Source organism: Aplidium turbinatum, chromosome 4 (assembly GCF_918807975.1).
Source record: "Aplidium turbinatum chromosome 4, kaAplTurb1.1, whole genome shotgun sequence".
Classification (NCBI taxonomy): Eukaryota; Metazoa; Chordata; class Ascidiacea; order Aplousobranchia; family Polyclinidae; genus Aplidium; species Aplidium turbinatum.
In genome coordinates this window covers 42254974-42272797 of record NC_137475.1, presented here as the reverse complement: position 1 = coordinate 42272797, position 17824 = coordinate 42254974, and the positions used below count along the sequence as shown (strand labels likewise).

The window sequence follows — 17824 nt, the reverse complement described above, 5'->3', positions numbered from 1 at the left end:
TGCTAGTCGCTGGTGACGTAGACTGTATAATCGCACGCTTCGCTGCTCACGCCCATTCCGGTTTTGAAAGCTCTGACGAAACGCTCGCGGAATGGTGGTCAGACCGCAATGGGGCAAAATTTTATTGAAAATCGTTTTATGGTACTGGTAGCATGTTACACACAAAGAACGTGTACAATCGCCAAGTCAGGTTTTTCATTTAGTATGACTTTAAAAAATACTGGTAAGCACAAAACCAAGCAATCAAAATGTAAATTTAATTTCAGTTCAGTTGTTTTTATTTCTGACCATCATATCAAAAACAATGCACGTCAACATAGCAAAGGTCGAGAAAAAGGTAGAAGCGACAAAACGCGAACGTTAAAACGTGCTTGTGACCAAAGTAAGTTATTGAGTTTTAAGTTGAAAATATTTAGCAAGGGAACTCCAATATTGAATAACTGAGTGCGTCAATGAACGGAGCGTAACAAGAATTGACGGCGATAGATACGTGTTTCGCCCATGAGTATGGGCTGATCAGTATCGCACCACTAATTCATGTCACAGACTATCGACACAAGCGAATTCAAGCGATCGGTTGCAAATGTAGTGAACGTATAACTTAAACAGTATCAGAAATATGTCAAAACTACAAGCTAGAGAGCCAGTTGACTACGTTCCATAAATTAAAATCAAGCCCTCCCATGGATTGTTAAACTGGTACACCACTGCAGTAACTTTAGGATGTGCTTTGTTGCTTACATGCAGTGAAGCTCGCAGAAAAATCAACAAACGAAAACTTCATGGCCTACTATCGAAGAAGATGAACTATTCCAACCGTTAATCTTATGCTGCATCAAAAACCCACACTTCTGTAAAGTTTTCGAAATAGGCTACAGTTGTGAAGTCCTTTTCGGATGAAAGAATTATAAACAATAGTGAAAATGTAGCCAATGTTTGTTTGTTTATCTTTATCCTGCATTGCGGGAAAGCGGACTTGGGCGCTATGCATCGGTGTTCGCCTTCCGACATACACCTGACCCACGATGCAGCCGACGGCAATGTCTGTTTCCGGTTGTCTACTCTACTTATGACTTAAATTTGGTACTACCCATTACTCGAAATCGATCACTAGGTGGAGGCAATTATCATAAAGTTTCTTGCCCAGAGAAACAACAGCAAGTGCGGGTGGCTGGAGTCGAACATGCAGGCTCTCGACTGCAAGCCCAACGCGCTAACCACTCGGCCACGGCTGCCGACAATGTAATGTAAAAGATACCATTCAGAATCACCACGCATGGCTTGAACTAAGTTACTGTAAAAAGAAAACTTAAAAAAAATCTGAGATAACAATTCAAACACTTCAGTAAAACAAAAATAACATTAATAGAGATGTACCGATACCAATATTTATTATTTAACGTTTAGCAACGTAAAAACGATGCAAAATTATACATTTTTTCTACTTGGGTAGTCTTGGCCTGGTTTTATCCTCTGTTGAGAGTAAAAAAGAAACACAAATGATAAATATTGGAGAAATTGAGTCTCCTTCACAACTTAAGAATCGAACAACGCAAAACTGCTGAAACAAAACGTTGTGTTTGAGTGAAAGAATCACTGTAAGCAAACAATGCCAAAAGGTGCGCGCATGAAGTCATGGGAGTGTGAAGTATCAAAAATTTGAACAGGTTGTTATTTTTCTACATCAATGTGACGTTAGTTATTACTTTAAAAAATCTATATCTTTGCTTCTGCAGAAAATCCGCAGCAAACGCATTTTTTTACATGTTTAGTATCGGCCACAGTATCGGCCAAATTTTGCCGATACCGATGCCGATACCGATACTCAAAACATGGCCGATATCACCGATACCGATATATCGGTACATCTCTAAACATTAATAATAAAAAACAAAACAAAGTGCTGTGCTAGCAATATGCAAATAGAAGATAATGTTTTTTGTGGGGAAACTCTACGTAAAACTAAATGTATCTGGAAAAGGTGTTGACGAATACAATCGCAATGACAAAAACAAAGTTAAACATTTTACGAACTAGAAACAGGAAAACTCGCCAGTGCAGTTTTAAGCTACAAAGCTGGTATGGTGGTATACACAGTACACACTGCACAGGCTCTACAACAGATATGTGCAACTTGCGGCCCGCGAAGCGGAAGCATGTGGCTGCGGCCTGCGGTACAAATACTCTGAAATGAAAAAAATTATTGTGTTTCTCGGCAGTCGAGTGTAACAAGAATTGACAGCGATAAACACGTGTTTCGTCCATGAGGCAACAACCATGAAACATACTAGTCGATGAGAAACGCAAGTTTGGCCAGCGGTCTATCCCGGGTACGCATATTTGGCCTGGCAGTCAGAAAGGTTGCGCAATGCACACTCCTGCTCTACAGTATTTTTCAACAAACTTTATACATTGCCCCGCAATAAACTTACACCTTACAATCAGGTAACATGACGGTTACAGTTTTAACAGACTCGGAAATATCACCTTATTTATATATATGGGACGTTTGATCATTTTAAACCGCTTTCACCCTCCAATTTCAAGAACACCGTAATTTGGGGACGATTCAGTATCCCCAAATTATTCAAAACCATTTTTAGACGACCAGAAGTCGACCTGTTTGTGAGGTAAGTTCTCACGAATCAAAAAGCATACGATTTCAGTTGTAGCCGACTTCTATGCAAAACATTGTGCAACAAAACGTCGGCTCAGAACAAACAAGAACAAACGAGCTTGGCAGTAAATATCTTGGCAAAAGTATCTTTGACATTTTTTCACGGTACTAGTTTTAGGGTGCAGAAATTTATTTTTACTTTGTTGAAGGCGATCGATTGCTGTCTACTGTGGGCAATAGTGACGTTATGAATTACATTTTCGACATAAGGTGTTTAAAAAAAATCGCTTTAACACTAATTTGTCGTAAAAAGACGTTTAACCAACGATGAAATACGATCGTTCTGGGTAGGTGAACGCTTTTTCATTGTATCAGTCAGTGATGACAAAAATTTCAATTGTGAAGCAACATTTATGGGCACGTCATACAAATAACATAGACCCAGACAGCAAAGTCAGTCATTTTTACATTGATTCTATGTCTGCAGACGCTGAATCAATGTAAAAATGACTGATTCTGCTCTTCTGGCAAGCGCTTGCATTGGAGTTATAGCCTTGTACCCTATTGACTGGATAGTGGATAGTCCGATGCAATGATAACATAATTTTGTGTACAAAAGAGAGACATTCAGAACATGAATAAAAAGCACATAGTAAATTGAAAAAGACAAAATACAATAAGCACAATGCCACCACTGTACAATACATTACTATTTATTTTATGCATATGATTATATGCCCGATGCTTATCCATTCGTAACCCAGACAGTAAATCCGTCATTTTACTGTAAGGGAAGTATTCCATCGAGCATATCAGTCCTTTGTTACATAAATTCAACGTCTGCAGACGTTATATCAATATAGAAATTGAGTTGTAGGCTGGGGATTAGAGTTTATATCTGCTCCTGATAAAATGAAAAGGTTTGAAAGACGACGACTCTATGTAACAAAAGCTTCCCAATTTAAATGGTTTGAAAACCGTGAGTGTTTATGTCATGCAAAAGGCCAGTTGTTGATGACTGGGATCAACCATAAAAGGACAAAAAAGATTCAATGAAACAAATGGAAAAAATCAAAACAAAAGCTGATGGTGCAAACTACAGCGGTTACCAAAAAAAAAACATTCAACTGAACACCAAAGGTTGACATATAACAAACAATTCAATGAATCGCATTACAAAAACTTGTGTCCTTTGACCCCGGTGACCATCAGCGAGACGTACGGGATTCCGAGCCAAGTGTGCCGGTCGTTCGGCCAAAAACGCATTCGAGGGTATTGCTCCGGGACTTCATAAGTAGCGTAGAAGTAAGCATAGCACACGCAAGCCATGTAGGAGGCCAAACACACCATAACGTGCCTGCGGAAGTTGAACGCTTTTAGTAATAAATTTTACCAACGGAACTACAAGAATAGTGATTTAAAGTTATGTTTCTTTTATACCACATCAGAAATATTTCGGTCGCTAAATCGCAACTTCTAGGGAGAGGTATTACATGTTTTTGTTGCGTTTTCAGATCATAAGGTGAAATGGCACTGAACTATCTGGCAAGCAAATCAGTCTTTCCATTTTTATTATTTTCACTTAGATTCAATGTAAATATATTTGTTGGTTGAACGACTTTTTCAGAATTTGGACATCAACACATGAGGGGGCAAGGAAAGAAAACGAACCTTCTGGCAAGCTAAACGTGAAAAAATAATGTTCTTGTTTTGTGATATTCATTTGACTGGTGGATCTACTTCAGCAACGTCTTCCACTCGGCGCAAACAGTCAATTAAGACACACGGTACTGTACCAGAAAGCAAATCAATCGCTTTTTACGTCTGCAGACGTTGAATCAATGTAAAAACGATTGATTTGTTGACTGGAATACAACACGAAAACACAAGTCACGCGTACCAGCCGTACCATGCACTGTGCAAAGGAAAGTGGATCACTTGACAGAGGAATCGATCCCCGATCCAACACAAGACAGCGATGGTCCACCAGATGGCTGACATCTTTCCAACATGTTTTACGAGCGGACATGAGCACCTAGGGAATATTAGTAAACAATAAAATCCCAGATAGAAAAATTGGTAATTTTTTACATTGATTTAACGCCTTTGACATTTTGGACAATGTAACTAGACTGGTCTAGTCCCCTGAAATAGTCAGCCCTGTCTAATTGACAAATCGTCGCAATCAAAGTCAGGTGTACGTCGGAAGGCGTAGCGCTCAAGTCCGCATAGCGCTCAAGTCCGCTTTCCCGCAATGCAGGATAAAGATATGAAAAACAAACAAACAATGTGGATTATCGCCTGAAACCCTGGTGATAGTTTGGTTGACATTACACCAAAAGAGCACATCACGCTATTGAATGTGGTCAGACGTTGAATTAATGCAAAAAGACCAGTTGTGCTATCTGATACAGTAGAGTGTACTCAGCCAGCAACAACTTGAGATATTGCATCCTCAGACAGCAAAATCCGCCATTTATACATTGATTTAACGTCTACACTTTGCACTATGCGAAAAATGACGGATTTTGCTGTCTGGGGCGAGCGAATTATTAAAACAGAAAAAAAGAAAAGCCCAGCTAGCAAAAGTCGACGTTTTTACGACGTTGAAAGAACATAATAACGACTATTGCGAACTGGGCAGTTGGCAAAATTGGACCTGGATACATTGGTTCAACATTGCTTATTGGACGAACAAGGGAGCAACCTATTTAGCTGTCTCGTGCAAGCACAAAACATGAGTAATGTCGGACAACGCAGAAACAATGACAACGTTGTGGCATCAAAATATCTTACTTTTACATAGGCTTCTATCAGGCTTCTATATGTTAAACTGTTGAAATGATTAACAGTATATATTGCGTCTTAAAGATCGCGACTGAAACATAGTCAATTGACATCAAGTGGGTACTTTATAGCAAAATGACATTGCGTAATCTTTCAAAAAACATTGGCCGGTCCGTGACATTGACCAGCAAAAGCTATGTTCACAGGCTATAAAATAAATGATTATTGATTACTTTTTCACTTCAATAAACAGCAGCACTGTCCCAGGGACGCCGAACATGAAAAGAAACCAGTGGTTCAACTCCGGTTTGACAAGAGCCAGGCAAGTGCTCAGTGCTGCAACGCAACCAACTGCAGTCTGGAATTTCTTTCTATTAAAAATAAAATTAGACTAGATCAAGCTTTTACTTAATTTATCAGAAACATTTTTTTCCCTTAGATAATGCCTTGTTGAAAAGTATAGATTAACCACGTCCGCTTTGTACCACCCCGACCCTTTGCCCGACCCCGATCTTCTTCGTTTGAACCTTGTTTGCTACTCCAGGGGTCGAGGGGCTCTGCCTTTTACCACCCTTGGGCAGTGGCGACGACTCGGTCTAGATGTTTGGGCAGGTGTCGAGCAGCCACTGAATAGATTCGTCATCCAGTTCACGCAGGCAATCCACACCATTTGGCACGTGGTAGATGACGCAGTTGCAGATGGTGTGGTCTGCAGTTTGTTTCTCCTTGCCACAGTCACAGATCGTGGATGGAGCTATTCCCATTTGTGCATGATGGAGCGAAATAGCTCGATGACCCCGATAATCGGTCCAATACAAATTATGCTATCATGTAGTAATTCATTCAAGATCAGAACATGTGCACTGTGCAGTAACTCCAGCTAGTGGGATGCTTTTAATTGAAATGCTTAATTGCCTATAGTACTCGTAATATCGATACGATGGCAATCGATTTATTAATTTTTTGTGGCACCTACGCTATTGCCAGGTGGTTGAATAGACGAGACGACAAGAGCCAATCTTCGTGTTTACTTTAAAGTATAAAGAGTCATAAATTAAAATTGAATCAATTTCACGATGTTTTACATACCTGTCATCGTGAAAAAGTTTTGGGAGATACTTGGTAGGCAGCCAGACTGCAAAGGCAGCAAGACAAACCCACAGAATTGCTATTTCATCGATCAGTTGACCTACAAGGCTCAGTGTAGAGTGGAAATACATAGATCCAGCTCCTACAGTACAAAAGCGCATTAAATATTAAACGAAATCAGCATTGGAATTTAGGAATACATTGCTAGAGCATTGCGGTATCTGAAGTATTCACGATAATACAAACACTGGCAACTTGGTATAATATAAAATAGTTTTTTTTAGAAGCACAGCAACAGTTATAGTTGACATGGCAAAATATCTTCTTTATTGATATTTTCACTGAACCGAAATGCAGACACATCACTTTTGCAATTGTATAATACTGTACAACACGTGGCATTAAAAATGAGTTCTGTTGCCGTCATATAAATCAAAACAACGTACTACTTGCAAGACAGAATACTGAAAAGCTTAAAAGACAGAATACTTCAAAGACACGTAACACATAGAATATTTGTAAAAACAGAGAATGTGTGGCCTTAAAATATTATGTACCGTACATATAATAAATATCAACACCATTTCGGTGTTAGGCCACTGAATTGCCCATTGCATGATATGTGTAAGTCTATATCGTTTGCACGTTTACTGACAGTCAGTTTCTGAATATGTAGCATTTTACACCATGCAAAAAATTAATTAACACAACAGGCAAGAATGCTAATTTTATGATATTTTCACCACCAGGGAAAAAAATTGTAAAACAAACCAGCGGACTTGTCAACAGGCAGATACCTAATAATGGAATGAGCTTGTAAAAGAATAATTCATACCAACGATGATAAGTAATATCCAAACCAAATTGACACAGCTGCACACTTGTCTCGAGTACTGCTTAAACAAGTATATAAGCATTGGGGGAATGACAAAAAAGATCGAATTGCTGACCTGAAAATACAGAAAACAATTAGACAGCAATTGACAATGCTGCTAGAGGTACCCAGACATCAAATCAGTCATTTTTAAAGTCTGTCTGCAGACGTTGAATCAATGTAAAAATGACTGATTTTACTGCCTGGATAACTAATGCGATGATACATTCTCCCATTCTTACCCAAAATATTAAAAACAAACAAATGCACATAAAGATGGATATCTACAACATTATATCCTCTCCATTCAACAGTGGTTTCCTTCGCTTGTATGGAGCTCAAAACTATTTTCTCAACTGATCACAATTCTCCAAATCCCTCTCTCCAGGCAAACTATTGGTTGATCATATTTACATTTAAACAATTATCACATTGTGAATCACCATTGGCTACAAAAGATAAATAAGCTGAAGTACATTCATGATACTTAATTGGGTTTTATGTCATGAACATTGTTTGGCCTACATATATTTATTTAAAGTAAACAAAATCAACATGGCATCCATTCTTCTCCTTCTCTCGTTTGACTTGCAGTAGCTTAGATTGGCAATGCCTCCTCGTGCAGCCAAGATACGGTAGTTGGGTCCAGTTGTCGAATACCAGTGATTCCACTTGGGGGTCGTAAGATGGGACATTCGTGGAGTATGTGTTGCATTGTTTGTTCTACCGCTCCGCAGACACATATCGGCGAATTATGCAACCCCCACCTAAACAGATTAGCTCCAGTACAGCCAACGTCACATCTGATCCTGTTTAATGTGACCCATGCCTTTCTTGAGAGGTCTGCTCCAGGAGGGATGGAGAGTGCTGGCATAACTGAAAACTGGGGAGGGATATGTGGCAGCTCGTTCCATTCTTGGGTCCATGTTTCCATGCAGCTGAAGTTCTTATCCACAAGTTGTGTAGCATATCGATGGAATGGACGCCTTGATGATAGGCGTTGAGGTCTGACTGGTCCATTTGTTTGGGAGTGACTGTAGAGAAGGTGTTGAGGATCGAGTCTCGCATGTAGAGCCAGTTTGTGAGAGGCTTCTTCCCTACGGACATGAGCAGGAGCAATGCCAGCCAAAGTTGGCAGATAAGCAGTAGGTGTGGGGCGGAGACAGCCAGTGATGATGCGCAAGGTGTCGTTAATGCACACATCCATCTTTTTTGTGTGTCTGCTGCGGTTCCATACAGCTGAGGCATATTCGGCTGAGCTGTAGACCAAGGCTAGTGCACTTGTACGCATGGCCAGGGCCTCCGAGAGAAATCAGCACTGGTCGGGAAACAACACGAAAATTGGGCCCCATAATATTTTTTAGCAAATATTGCATTGCATGTTCGTGTTAAGCTGAAATTAGCATACTTTCCTCAGCATGAAAAGAACTTCGTTCAATGTAAAAATCATCAATATATAATCACTGGGTTACATTTGCAGCAAAAATGCCATTGAGGCAAACTATTTTGTCTAGAAAGCTTTGTAAACACACAATAGGCCGACAGGCAACGAAAATAGTTCAACCAAGCATTTAATTCAGGAGTGTCCAAACTTTTCCCACGCGATGCAGATTTGATAATAAGTGTTCGCGGGCCAACAGCCACAATGATTTTTCTGAAAACTGCATGTTGAATTTACATGATTTTTGTGTGTCTGCAGGCCAAAAATAACACATCGTACAACAACAGGTACGGGCCATACAAAACGTCTCGTGGGTCGGAGTTGGCCCGCGCGCCGGACTTTGGACATCCCTGATTTAATTCAAACTTACTTTGGACATCCCTGATTTAATTTAACCTTTTCTGGACTTTTTGCAATGCAAAGTTACGGATCATAGCATCAAATGATAAAATTTTGCGACGTCTGAATTGATGCACAACATGTATAATATAGTTAGGCTTTTCAATCGGTTTTGAGTCATAGGCCAACTGGAACGCAAACAATTCTTTACAAATTTCAGTAATTGCTAAAACCACGTTCTCAAAGCACAGCCGTTGGAGGTAGCTACCGGAATACAAAACAAAATCATAACAAAACTATTTGGAAAAATCTTTCGAAAGTTGCAATCAATGATTCCTTGTGTAGAGATTATGGGGTGGTTCGTTCTAGTTTTCAGCTGAAGTTTGCTGTGTGACTTTCTGTCAAAAGTACCAACTCATCCAAAATGTCTTGAAAAATGTCATTGTTGTAGCCTACAAATGGTTTAAATTTGTCCCACATCCCCGCACCTGCACAACAGACATACGATGAAATTTTCATGGAACTTCAAACTCATCGTCGATATGTTTAAGTTTGTTCATACATTTGTCAATTCCAACAACTATCGAATCCTTTGCAATGTACGATAGAATACATTTCCTTCGAATGATTCAGCTAGTTAAGTGGAGTTATAAAAGCGTTCTATCCTCAGGAAAACAAAGTCATTTTTTTTTAAATTTACAATTGTCACTGCAACTTTAGCTTGCGAGTAGTAGCCTACTCTTCTCAGCTTTCTCTTACTTAGATTACATCTTTCTTTAATTGCATTAAATTCATCAGTGAATCTTGTTTAGGACCGTAATCCACATAATACAAAGCAGTCACAAATTTAAAACTGCTAGTAGGAGGCTACTTTAGCATTGACTCAGCTTCCGATCAAGCTCTTGTTGGTTCCAACTTGATGCATTTAAGAAACGTCTTTAGAGCTTCAATTGCAGAAGGGTGATGTAAAGCATTGGGTTTGACTGCACCACGCCTTGATTACCCTCTCGAAGTCAATTTTCTTTGCAAGATGATAGGACAGCTTTCTTTAGATTTTTTAAAATTTTTCCTCTGACTGGGCTATAACTTTAAAGATGCCCCAAGCTTACAGATAATCAATTACACCAAAAATGATAAGACATTTGAACAACGCTGTCTGTAGGCAACATTAGGCTATGAATTCCAACTAGATTCAAGCAACAACATCCATAAACAAAAAACTCAAATAAAGAAAAAAACTCACTACCTTCCAAAATCACATCATGAGAAGCATGACCAACAAAAGGCTACTTGACCACACGAAAACAGAAGATCTTTTAACTATGACAAAATTACATCCAATTGCAGCAATAAGTTAATAAAATCAAAAGTTTTAAAACTGTTTGGCCACACTAAAAGATCACAATTCGGAATCAGCAAAGTTTGCACAGAAGGCAAAGTAGAAGGAAAAAGAAAACGGGGCAGACAACCAAAACGATGGCAAGACAACATCCAATCATGGACCGGACTCAACTTGGCGACACTGGGCGAGCTGGCTTAAAATCGCCACTTTTGGAAGCAAATAACTCATGTTGATGCGCAATCTGCTGCAGGCGGAGATAATGACTGATGATGATCCATAAACAAAAAATATACAGGATTTACTTTCTTTAATCGTGCTTGGAATGATACCTTTAACTTTCCCAGATAACTTATGTTGGATACAACATCCTATGCCTGGCCAACGCAGATTTTGAAGTTAAGGTTCAGTTGTCAAGCAAAAATAGTTCCCGCTTAGCTAAAACAGCACCAGTTTTCAAGTTGAAACTATCAATACAATCGAAACCGTTCAGTGATACAGAAATCATTTTAGCTTCAGATTTTACGTTTTGAAGCTGTTCAACATCGCCTACCTTAACACGAAAATGATTTGTTTTTGATGAGAAGCATCGAGAGTGACATTTACAATGAATGAGAAATACTTGGAACTACGCACTTCATTTAAGAATTTGTTGATTATTTAGTTGGTACATTTTTACTTTAGTACTAAAAATGGGCCCCCCTCAAAAGTGCAAAAACAAAAAACTACTCGTTTTTCCTTTACAATGTTTTGCTAGGGGGGAAACTGGCCCGACTTCCCCCCCTCTCGGAGCCACTGCGCATGGCATCCATGAATAACCATTAAAAGTGATGCTAAAATTGTTACTCAGGATAAGAATCTATACACTAGTATACAACACTTGAACGATTTTACTAAGCATGAGACTGCAAGTTTCATCACAAGATACATTGTGTAACATGCTACATAATTATAATGTAATCAATTGAATTGCAACATAACAGATTCATTGTGAAACACAATATTGGAACTGTAGTATGGTACTGATAGTTGTAACCCAAAATCAATACAAAGAAGCCATATTTATAATTGAATACGTGAACTCAAAAAGAGGCCAATTTTATTTTTTTCAAATTTAACTTTTTGTGTTTTTCCGATTTCTTTCAGTGTCTTCCAACTTATATATGTATATCTCAAAATCGGCCAAATGTTTCAATTCTAAACATGAAACATACCCCCTCAATGTTTCCATTGATTTCAAGAAGGGCCCAACTTCAGCAATTGGAACCACACCAAAAGACAAAAAAAGCAAACAGGTTTCAGAAGGTGATGACATCAAGCTGAAAATTTTTCTTACTACACTGTACAGTGTACACACAGTACTGTCAGTTTTCCACACCACGTGTCTCACAATCACTGACTCACTGTGGTGGTCACTGGTCAGGGAAACAAAGGGCAATATCTTGAATGTGATATCAATGTTCTCAGAATGTGTGCCTTTTCTTGAGAACCATAGGCATACGAAGCCGAGCAACGTTATCAAGTTTAACATATTACAGTTTATTATATTTACAGAAACACAAAACTAAGCAACAAATTAAACATCGAACATTTTCGACATCACAAGATGTCCTCTTCAGGAATAACATATATATATACAATTTTACTACATCTCAATAAAATACAATTGTATATTATAACTAACTGCATCAAAGGTGTTGAACAGATCACATAATGTGGTAGAAAGGCAAGGTGCAAAAAAACTACTAAACACAGAGAGCAAGAAAGATGAGCCGCAAGCATACAATTGTCTGTTCAAAGGTGGATTGCAAATATAGTAAACTGTAATATGTTAAACTTGATAACGTTGCTCAGTTTAAAATCCTCAGATACAGCCAATTGGCTATAGACATTAATGCCATGTTGGCACAAAGTTTTCAGCTTTTAAAGCCACCGTACAGTCTGGTTGGGTACTTCACTGATCTCCCCTACACAGGCCCTTGCTTCGTAATTCCTCAGAAAGTGAAAGACGTTCAATCGCCGGCACGATATCTTGGAAAAGAAGCACGATAGTATTTGACAGCATTGAATGCGCACATGCCCATGGTGGGACCGAAGAAAACTCTGACTATCTATGAGGAGTAAATATTAGATTTTGAAACGCCTTAAACATAGCTGCATTATTGTTTTGCCTTGTTCTGTGTATTTTAATCAATTGTTTTGTGCTCTGTGCCCATTTTTTCATTGATAAAACCAGTTGCAACTTGCAAAAACTTTGCAGCACATGCATTTCCGTTCAGTTGTGAAAGGGCCCAATTTTGGGGGAATTAAATTCCCATAGTTTCTCCACAGAATCATCATTAGGTGAAATTTTCAGGCGTAATGCTTCTTATAAGTATATCTCAGCATATAGACTAATCATAATCAAAGTCCCACCACAACAATAAATGACCAAAATATTTAAAACGCATTTATCTCGAAAACAAGTTTGTGGAAATTGGGCCCTTCTTGAATTCACATATTTCATTATACTTTGGTTTTCATAATTTGACCCAATTAAATGGTTCAACTTAATTAACTGGTGGTCCACTTGAACAGACTCTATTACATACTGTATATAAAAGTTAAAAACAAAAACTTACTGTGTTCCAAAATTCAGCTACAATCGGAATAATTTCATAATTGCTTTCACACCAATCCACTTGTGATGTCAATGGCATGAAATCGTTCCAAAGTGGTTTGCTCATGGTTATGAAAAATATTGTAAAAATACAGCATGCAACATTTAATATCTGATACTGCAATACATGAATGTTCAGTTAGATTTTGCATGATTGTACAGTAGGCCTATGTACACAATAGTTCTGATGTGATATCATATTACTGTTGTCATGGTAGGCTATGTACCGGTAGCAATTTATTTTAAACAATAGCAGCAGCACTCTTTGCCAAACTCAACACCACATGTCTGTACCATGGCGTCCTACACTAGTGAGCAAACTTATACCTATTGCAGCGGCGTAGCCAAGGGGGGTTTTGGGGGTTACAACACCCCCTTTGGCACGCGTGTGACCTCATGATATTGAGAATGATGCTTTCAGTCTCTTTATGCTTGCAAATGATGCTTTCAGTCTAAAAAAAAAATTTGCCTAATTTAAAACAAAACTGTATTAAAAGAGCGAGTTTTGCCAATACCAAACATTCAAACATCTCAGCCAGGAATTAGCAACAAGAAAACATAGAGACTTAGCTTTATTTCCGAAAAATGCCGAAGAAAACATGATCTTATCCTTTTGCTATGCCACCGGACAGCACCATTTTACAGGAATATTTATACTCACATTTTTGTTGAAAATGTTCTCAGAATGCACCAAATTCAAAGTAATTTTTCAAAATTTTCTGGGGAAAGGCTTCCAGACCTACTGCCGCTGGGTGTCACCTTAAGCAAACACGCCGGCGGGCGAAGCCAAACGGTCGTCAAAACCCCCCCTTTCAAAATTCCTCGCTACGCTACTGACCTATTGCATGATACAGCCTTCTGTAGGTCATCTCCCACAAACAAAATGCTGAATAAATTGTTGGGTTAAGTGCAATTTAACCGTAAATAATTTTTCTTGGCAATAAAATCTGATTAAATTGAAGATGTTTACACAGTAGCTAGAAGTAAAAAAAATTGTTACAGAGGTGTATTTAAAGAAACTACCGTCAACCAGGACTACTTTGACACACTTTTTGCACGTGTTTGCTTGTATGTTTACGCGTTTTTAAGTTAGAAAGCTCAGATTTAACCAAAATTGGGGCTGTGTGTAGACCTTCAAGGAAGTGTAAGCAATTTTTAAACCAGTAAAAATTTGAGGCTTTTCCCGCCAAATTTGTGGGTGTTCAAAGTTAGGGTTGGGTCATTCTATCTTTGAATACTCACTTATTATGCATATTTTAGGCCCTAATTGAGCAGTTTGTTCAATCTTATATGTCACGTAGCATTACTTTGAACAAGTTTTGCCATTTGAAAAAGTTTCATGATGAAATAACTTCTAAAAAAGTCAATAACAAGCCCCCTACGCCCCCCCCCCCCCAGCAAAATTTCTCCAGGACGAGTCTCGTAATATTGATGAATATTATACTGCCCTGGATCATAAAGCAAAACTGCACGTAATGTAATTATGAAGCAATAATTACTACTTTTCTTGCAAGGTTAAATAAATCACGGAGTAAATGGTATTAAATTTAATCACGTGAAAAAGTAGTTGTATACAGCGATCACAACACTGAAATGACAACAAACACAACAGTTCATGCCATGTGTATGAGAAACATGGCGCAAACGAACAACCTCATTACAGCCACATATCAGGGCTACTTTGAACATCGTTAAATCAGTGGTGTAGTCCAAAGAAAATGTTCGGGCTACTTTGAACACTGTTCAAAGTTAGGCAACCTAAACTAAAACAGTGATGCGATCCAGAAGTTTCGTAATTACAAGCGATATGCTCAACACAAATCCAGTTTTCAATTATCCTCGACATGCTAGTGAAATTGAAACCTTTTTCTAAAAAAACTGGATCAAAAGCTCTTTTACTTTCCAAGATCGACATAAAAGTTTCCAGCCTACTTAAAACTGTTATCTGGGGGCAAAAAATTAAAATTTCCAGAAAATACTCTCAAAGCAGTTTTTACTATCAACAATATCATTATTTTGCCATTTTCGGAAAGGAGAATTAATAACGATCATTTGATGAAGTTTTCCACGAAATGCAATTTAAAGTGTTCCTTTTACAGGCCTTAATACAAGGGGTAGTCAGATTTTTAAATTAGTGTTCAAAGTTAGCTCACTGTTCAAAGTAGCCCTGGTTGACGGTATTTTACTTGAAGTGAACTCTAAACTTAGTGCTTTACAAATTACACTGTGCAAATTAGCATAAAAGAAAATGGTTGTCATAGAAATATAAGCTACCTGAGTCTGAGATGAAAAAATAAACAATGTAGCGGGACTATTTAAAGATGGGCCACCCATATACAGCTGCAGTAGTGCAACACCATCCCGAGCACGGTAGTGGTGGGGATAAACAGAGACTGGAGTCTATATTCTTCGTAGTAGTTTATGGTGCTTGCTTAGGTGCAAGAATTAAAATTTAGCTTTTTGATATACGGTAGCCTACTAATATAACAAAAAGAAAAGCTTCTTACTTTGCTTAAGTAAGAGATGATCAATTAGGCTAAATGAAATTTTGTAGTGGTAGTGTTTGTCACTAAACAATTTAATTATCAGATAGAGCCAATAACAATAGAACAATACAGATTAATAGAGCAGACTAGGTGATATACAACTACACTTGAACGATTGAGGATAGTATTAGTAGAATACATATAGGCTAATCATTTATATACGGTACTGGAAATCAATATTCAACGAAACTTTGTTGTGATTAACGATTTAAAGACACAGCTTTGTAAAAAAATTCCTGCATAGGCAGTTGAAGTAATATATATTAATATATGTTTTAAAGAAACAAAACTACAGTCTAAGCATAATCTTAACATGCAGCCTTCTGTACTAAATATTAGTAAAATATAAAGAGAACCTTGCTTTTCAGCTTCTGAAACAACAGATATATATAACTTTTAAATTGTCAGTCCAAGGTTCTCAAGAAATTTTCCTTCTGTGGTACTTAAGCTCAATACAGACACAATGCAACTTTCTCAAAAGCAATTCTCATGCTAATCTAACACAAAGAAAAAAAAAATCTATTTATTATCGCTCTAGTTAGTGCACAGCGCAGTGGATGATTTCACAAGAGCTCTTGGCAAACATCTTTGTTGTGAATTTGACACGCCCCCTACACGCCTACAATCCATGCAAACTAAATCATTTTTTGTTTACAGAAAGTAAACACACAAATTTGGCACCAACAAAAACATGCTCATAGTTGTTCATATGGTGGTGATTTGCAATATTATGATTAGTGTATTTGGCATGAAACTGGTTGAACTCCACGCAGCAATGAAAACAACTGTTCAAAAGAGAATTTTTTTCTTTGGCTACGGTATCAATTTTGAATTAAAATTAGAGAATGCAATTCAATTTATTTTTCTTTGTCGGAAAACAACAGCAATGATAAACTTACAAATAGTGAACGGGAACAAAACCAACAAAAGGAAAAGGTGGCAAAACTACAAAAGTTTAAAACGTGCATGCGATGCAAATTTAAAGGTTACGTACACGAAAGTAAATTAAGCACGGCTACCAAACCTAACAGTTTAAAGTAGATGAACTAGTTGGAAGAACCAGTTGGCTCCACATACCTAAAGCAACTGGAGGTGTGCCAGTTGATGAAACCATGCGGGACGACTGAACCTTACAACCAATAGCCTATAAAAAGAAAAATCAATGTATAATCGAAATAGTTCTTTTTGGTGCTAGTTTGCAATTATTGATGGTGATTAAAACTTGTTCTATGTTTGTCTGTCCCGATAGGTAAGTTAAGCGCCGAACTTTACAGTAGCTTCAAAGTGAAACTAACGTCTTTGCCTGGAACAGTTTAGAAGCGCTGGGGAAGGTGACTGTAGTCCTCACATCCGTTGGTCGACGTTGCCTTACATGTGAGAGTGAGAGCTCCCGATGTTGGATTCTAAGCGAAGGCAAGTCGACCCTGCTGTCCTGTTAGAAACAATTTAGGATTGTGGTACCGTACCGAAATAGAGCAAAATCCCCAAAGCGGACTAGGCTATGAGCATAGAATTAAAAGCAAGAAAAATAAGCCTACCAGACATTAAAAACTACTAACCTACTGTATGCTACAAAGCCGAAGTAGCCTACCATGCCAATGGACTACACTAGCAATTAGATAAGCATTTGCAGCAATAAGTCGTCATGGAAACCTAAAACATCACTTGCAAATGTTTTGTAACAAAGTCGGTAGTATTCAGAAAGTAAACCAATAACGAGCATACTGGTGTATTTAAAAAAATGTAAACCTGAGCCTGAAAGTTCCAACTAGAAAGTATTCACTGGAAGCCTGGCATAGCCTACTGGTGTTTGAGAAATTGTGAACGCGAAAAACCATACAGAAATTAGCAGAAAAACAGCTTTAAAACAAGGAAAAAAACTTTTTTTATTAAATTTTTATAGATCATTTTCAAGTTGGCCAAATTGCACGTGAAGCCAAGAAATGCTAGCGCAGCAAAATGGAATTGGGGTTGGAAAGTTTGCGAAGCAGCTGTTTGGATTTGGGAATTCATTTGATGGCGTCTGGCAACACTGCTTTGCAATGAGCCTACAACGTCATTACGTCAAGCAAAAAAATCAGAAAAGGCATTCGATTTCGATAGCGAAGCTACAAGTAGAAAACTGGCATGGCA

The 17824-nt window shown here is 38.1% G+C and overlaps 1 protein-coding gene across 2 annotated transcripts; it reads right to left on the bottom strand.

Moving 5' to 3' along the window:
• Nucleotides 1-240: 240 nt before the first annotated feature.
• LOC145769417 (alkaline ceramidase 2-like) lies at nt 241-13212 on the bottom strand. Of its 2 annotated transcripts, XM_082581055.1 has the most exons (6): nt 13108-13212; nt 7329-7443; nt 6494-6635; nt 5638-5775; nt 4527-4652; nt 241-3974 (listed from the first exon to the last, which is right to left on the bottom strand). In XM_082581055.1, the coding sequence occupies exons 1-6, from the start codon at nt 13210-13212 to the stop codon at nt 3791-3793; spliced, it is 810 nt and encodes a 269-aa protein (XP_082437181.1). In that variant the 3' UTR covers nt 241-3790. The 2 variants fall into 2 exon arrangements, with proteins under 2 accessions (XP_082437181.1, XP_082437182.1); XM_082581056.1 differs by lacking the exon at nt 13108-13212 and having other exon boundaries at nt 4518-4652; nt 7329-7557.
• Between the last annotated feature and the right edge of the window lie 4612 nt (nt 13213-17824).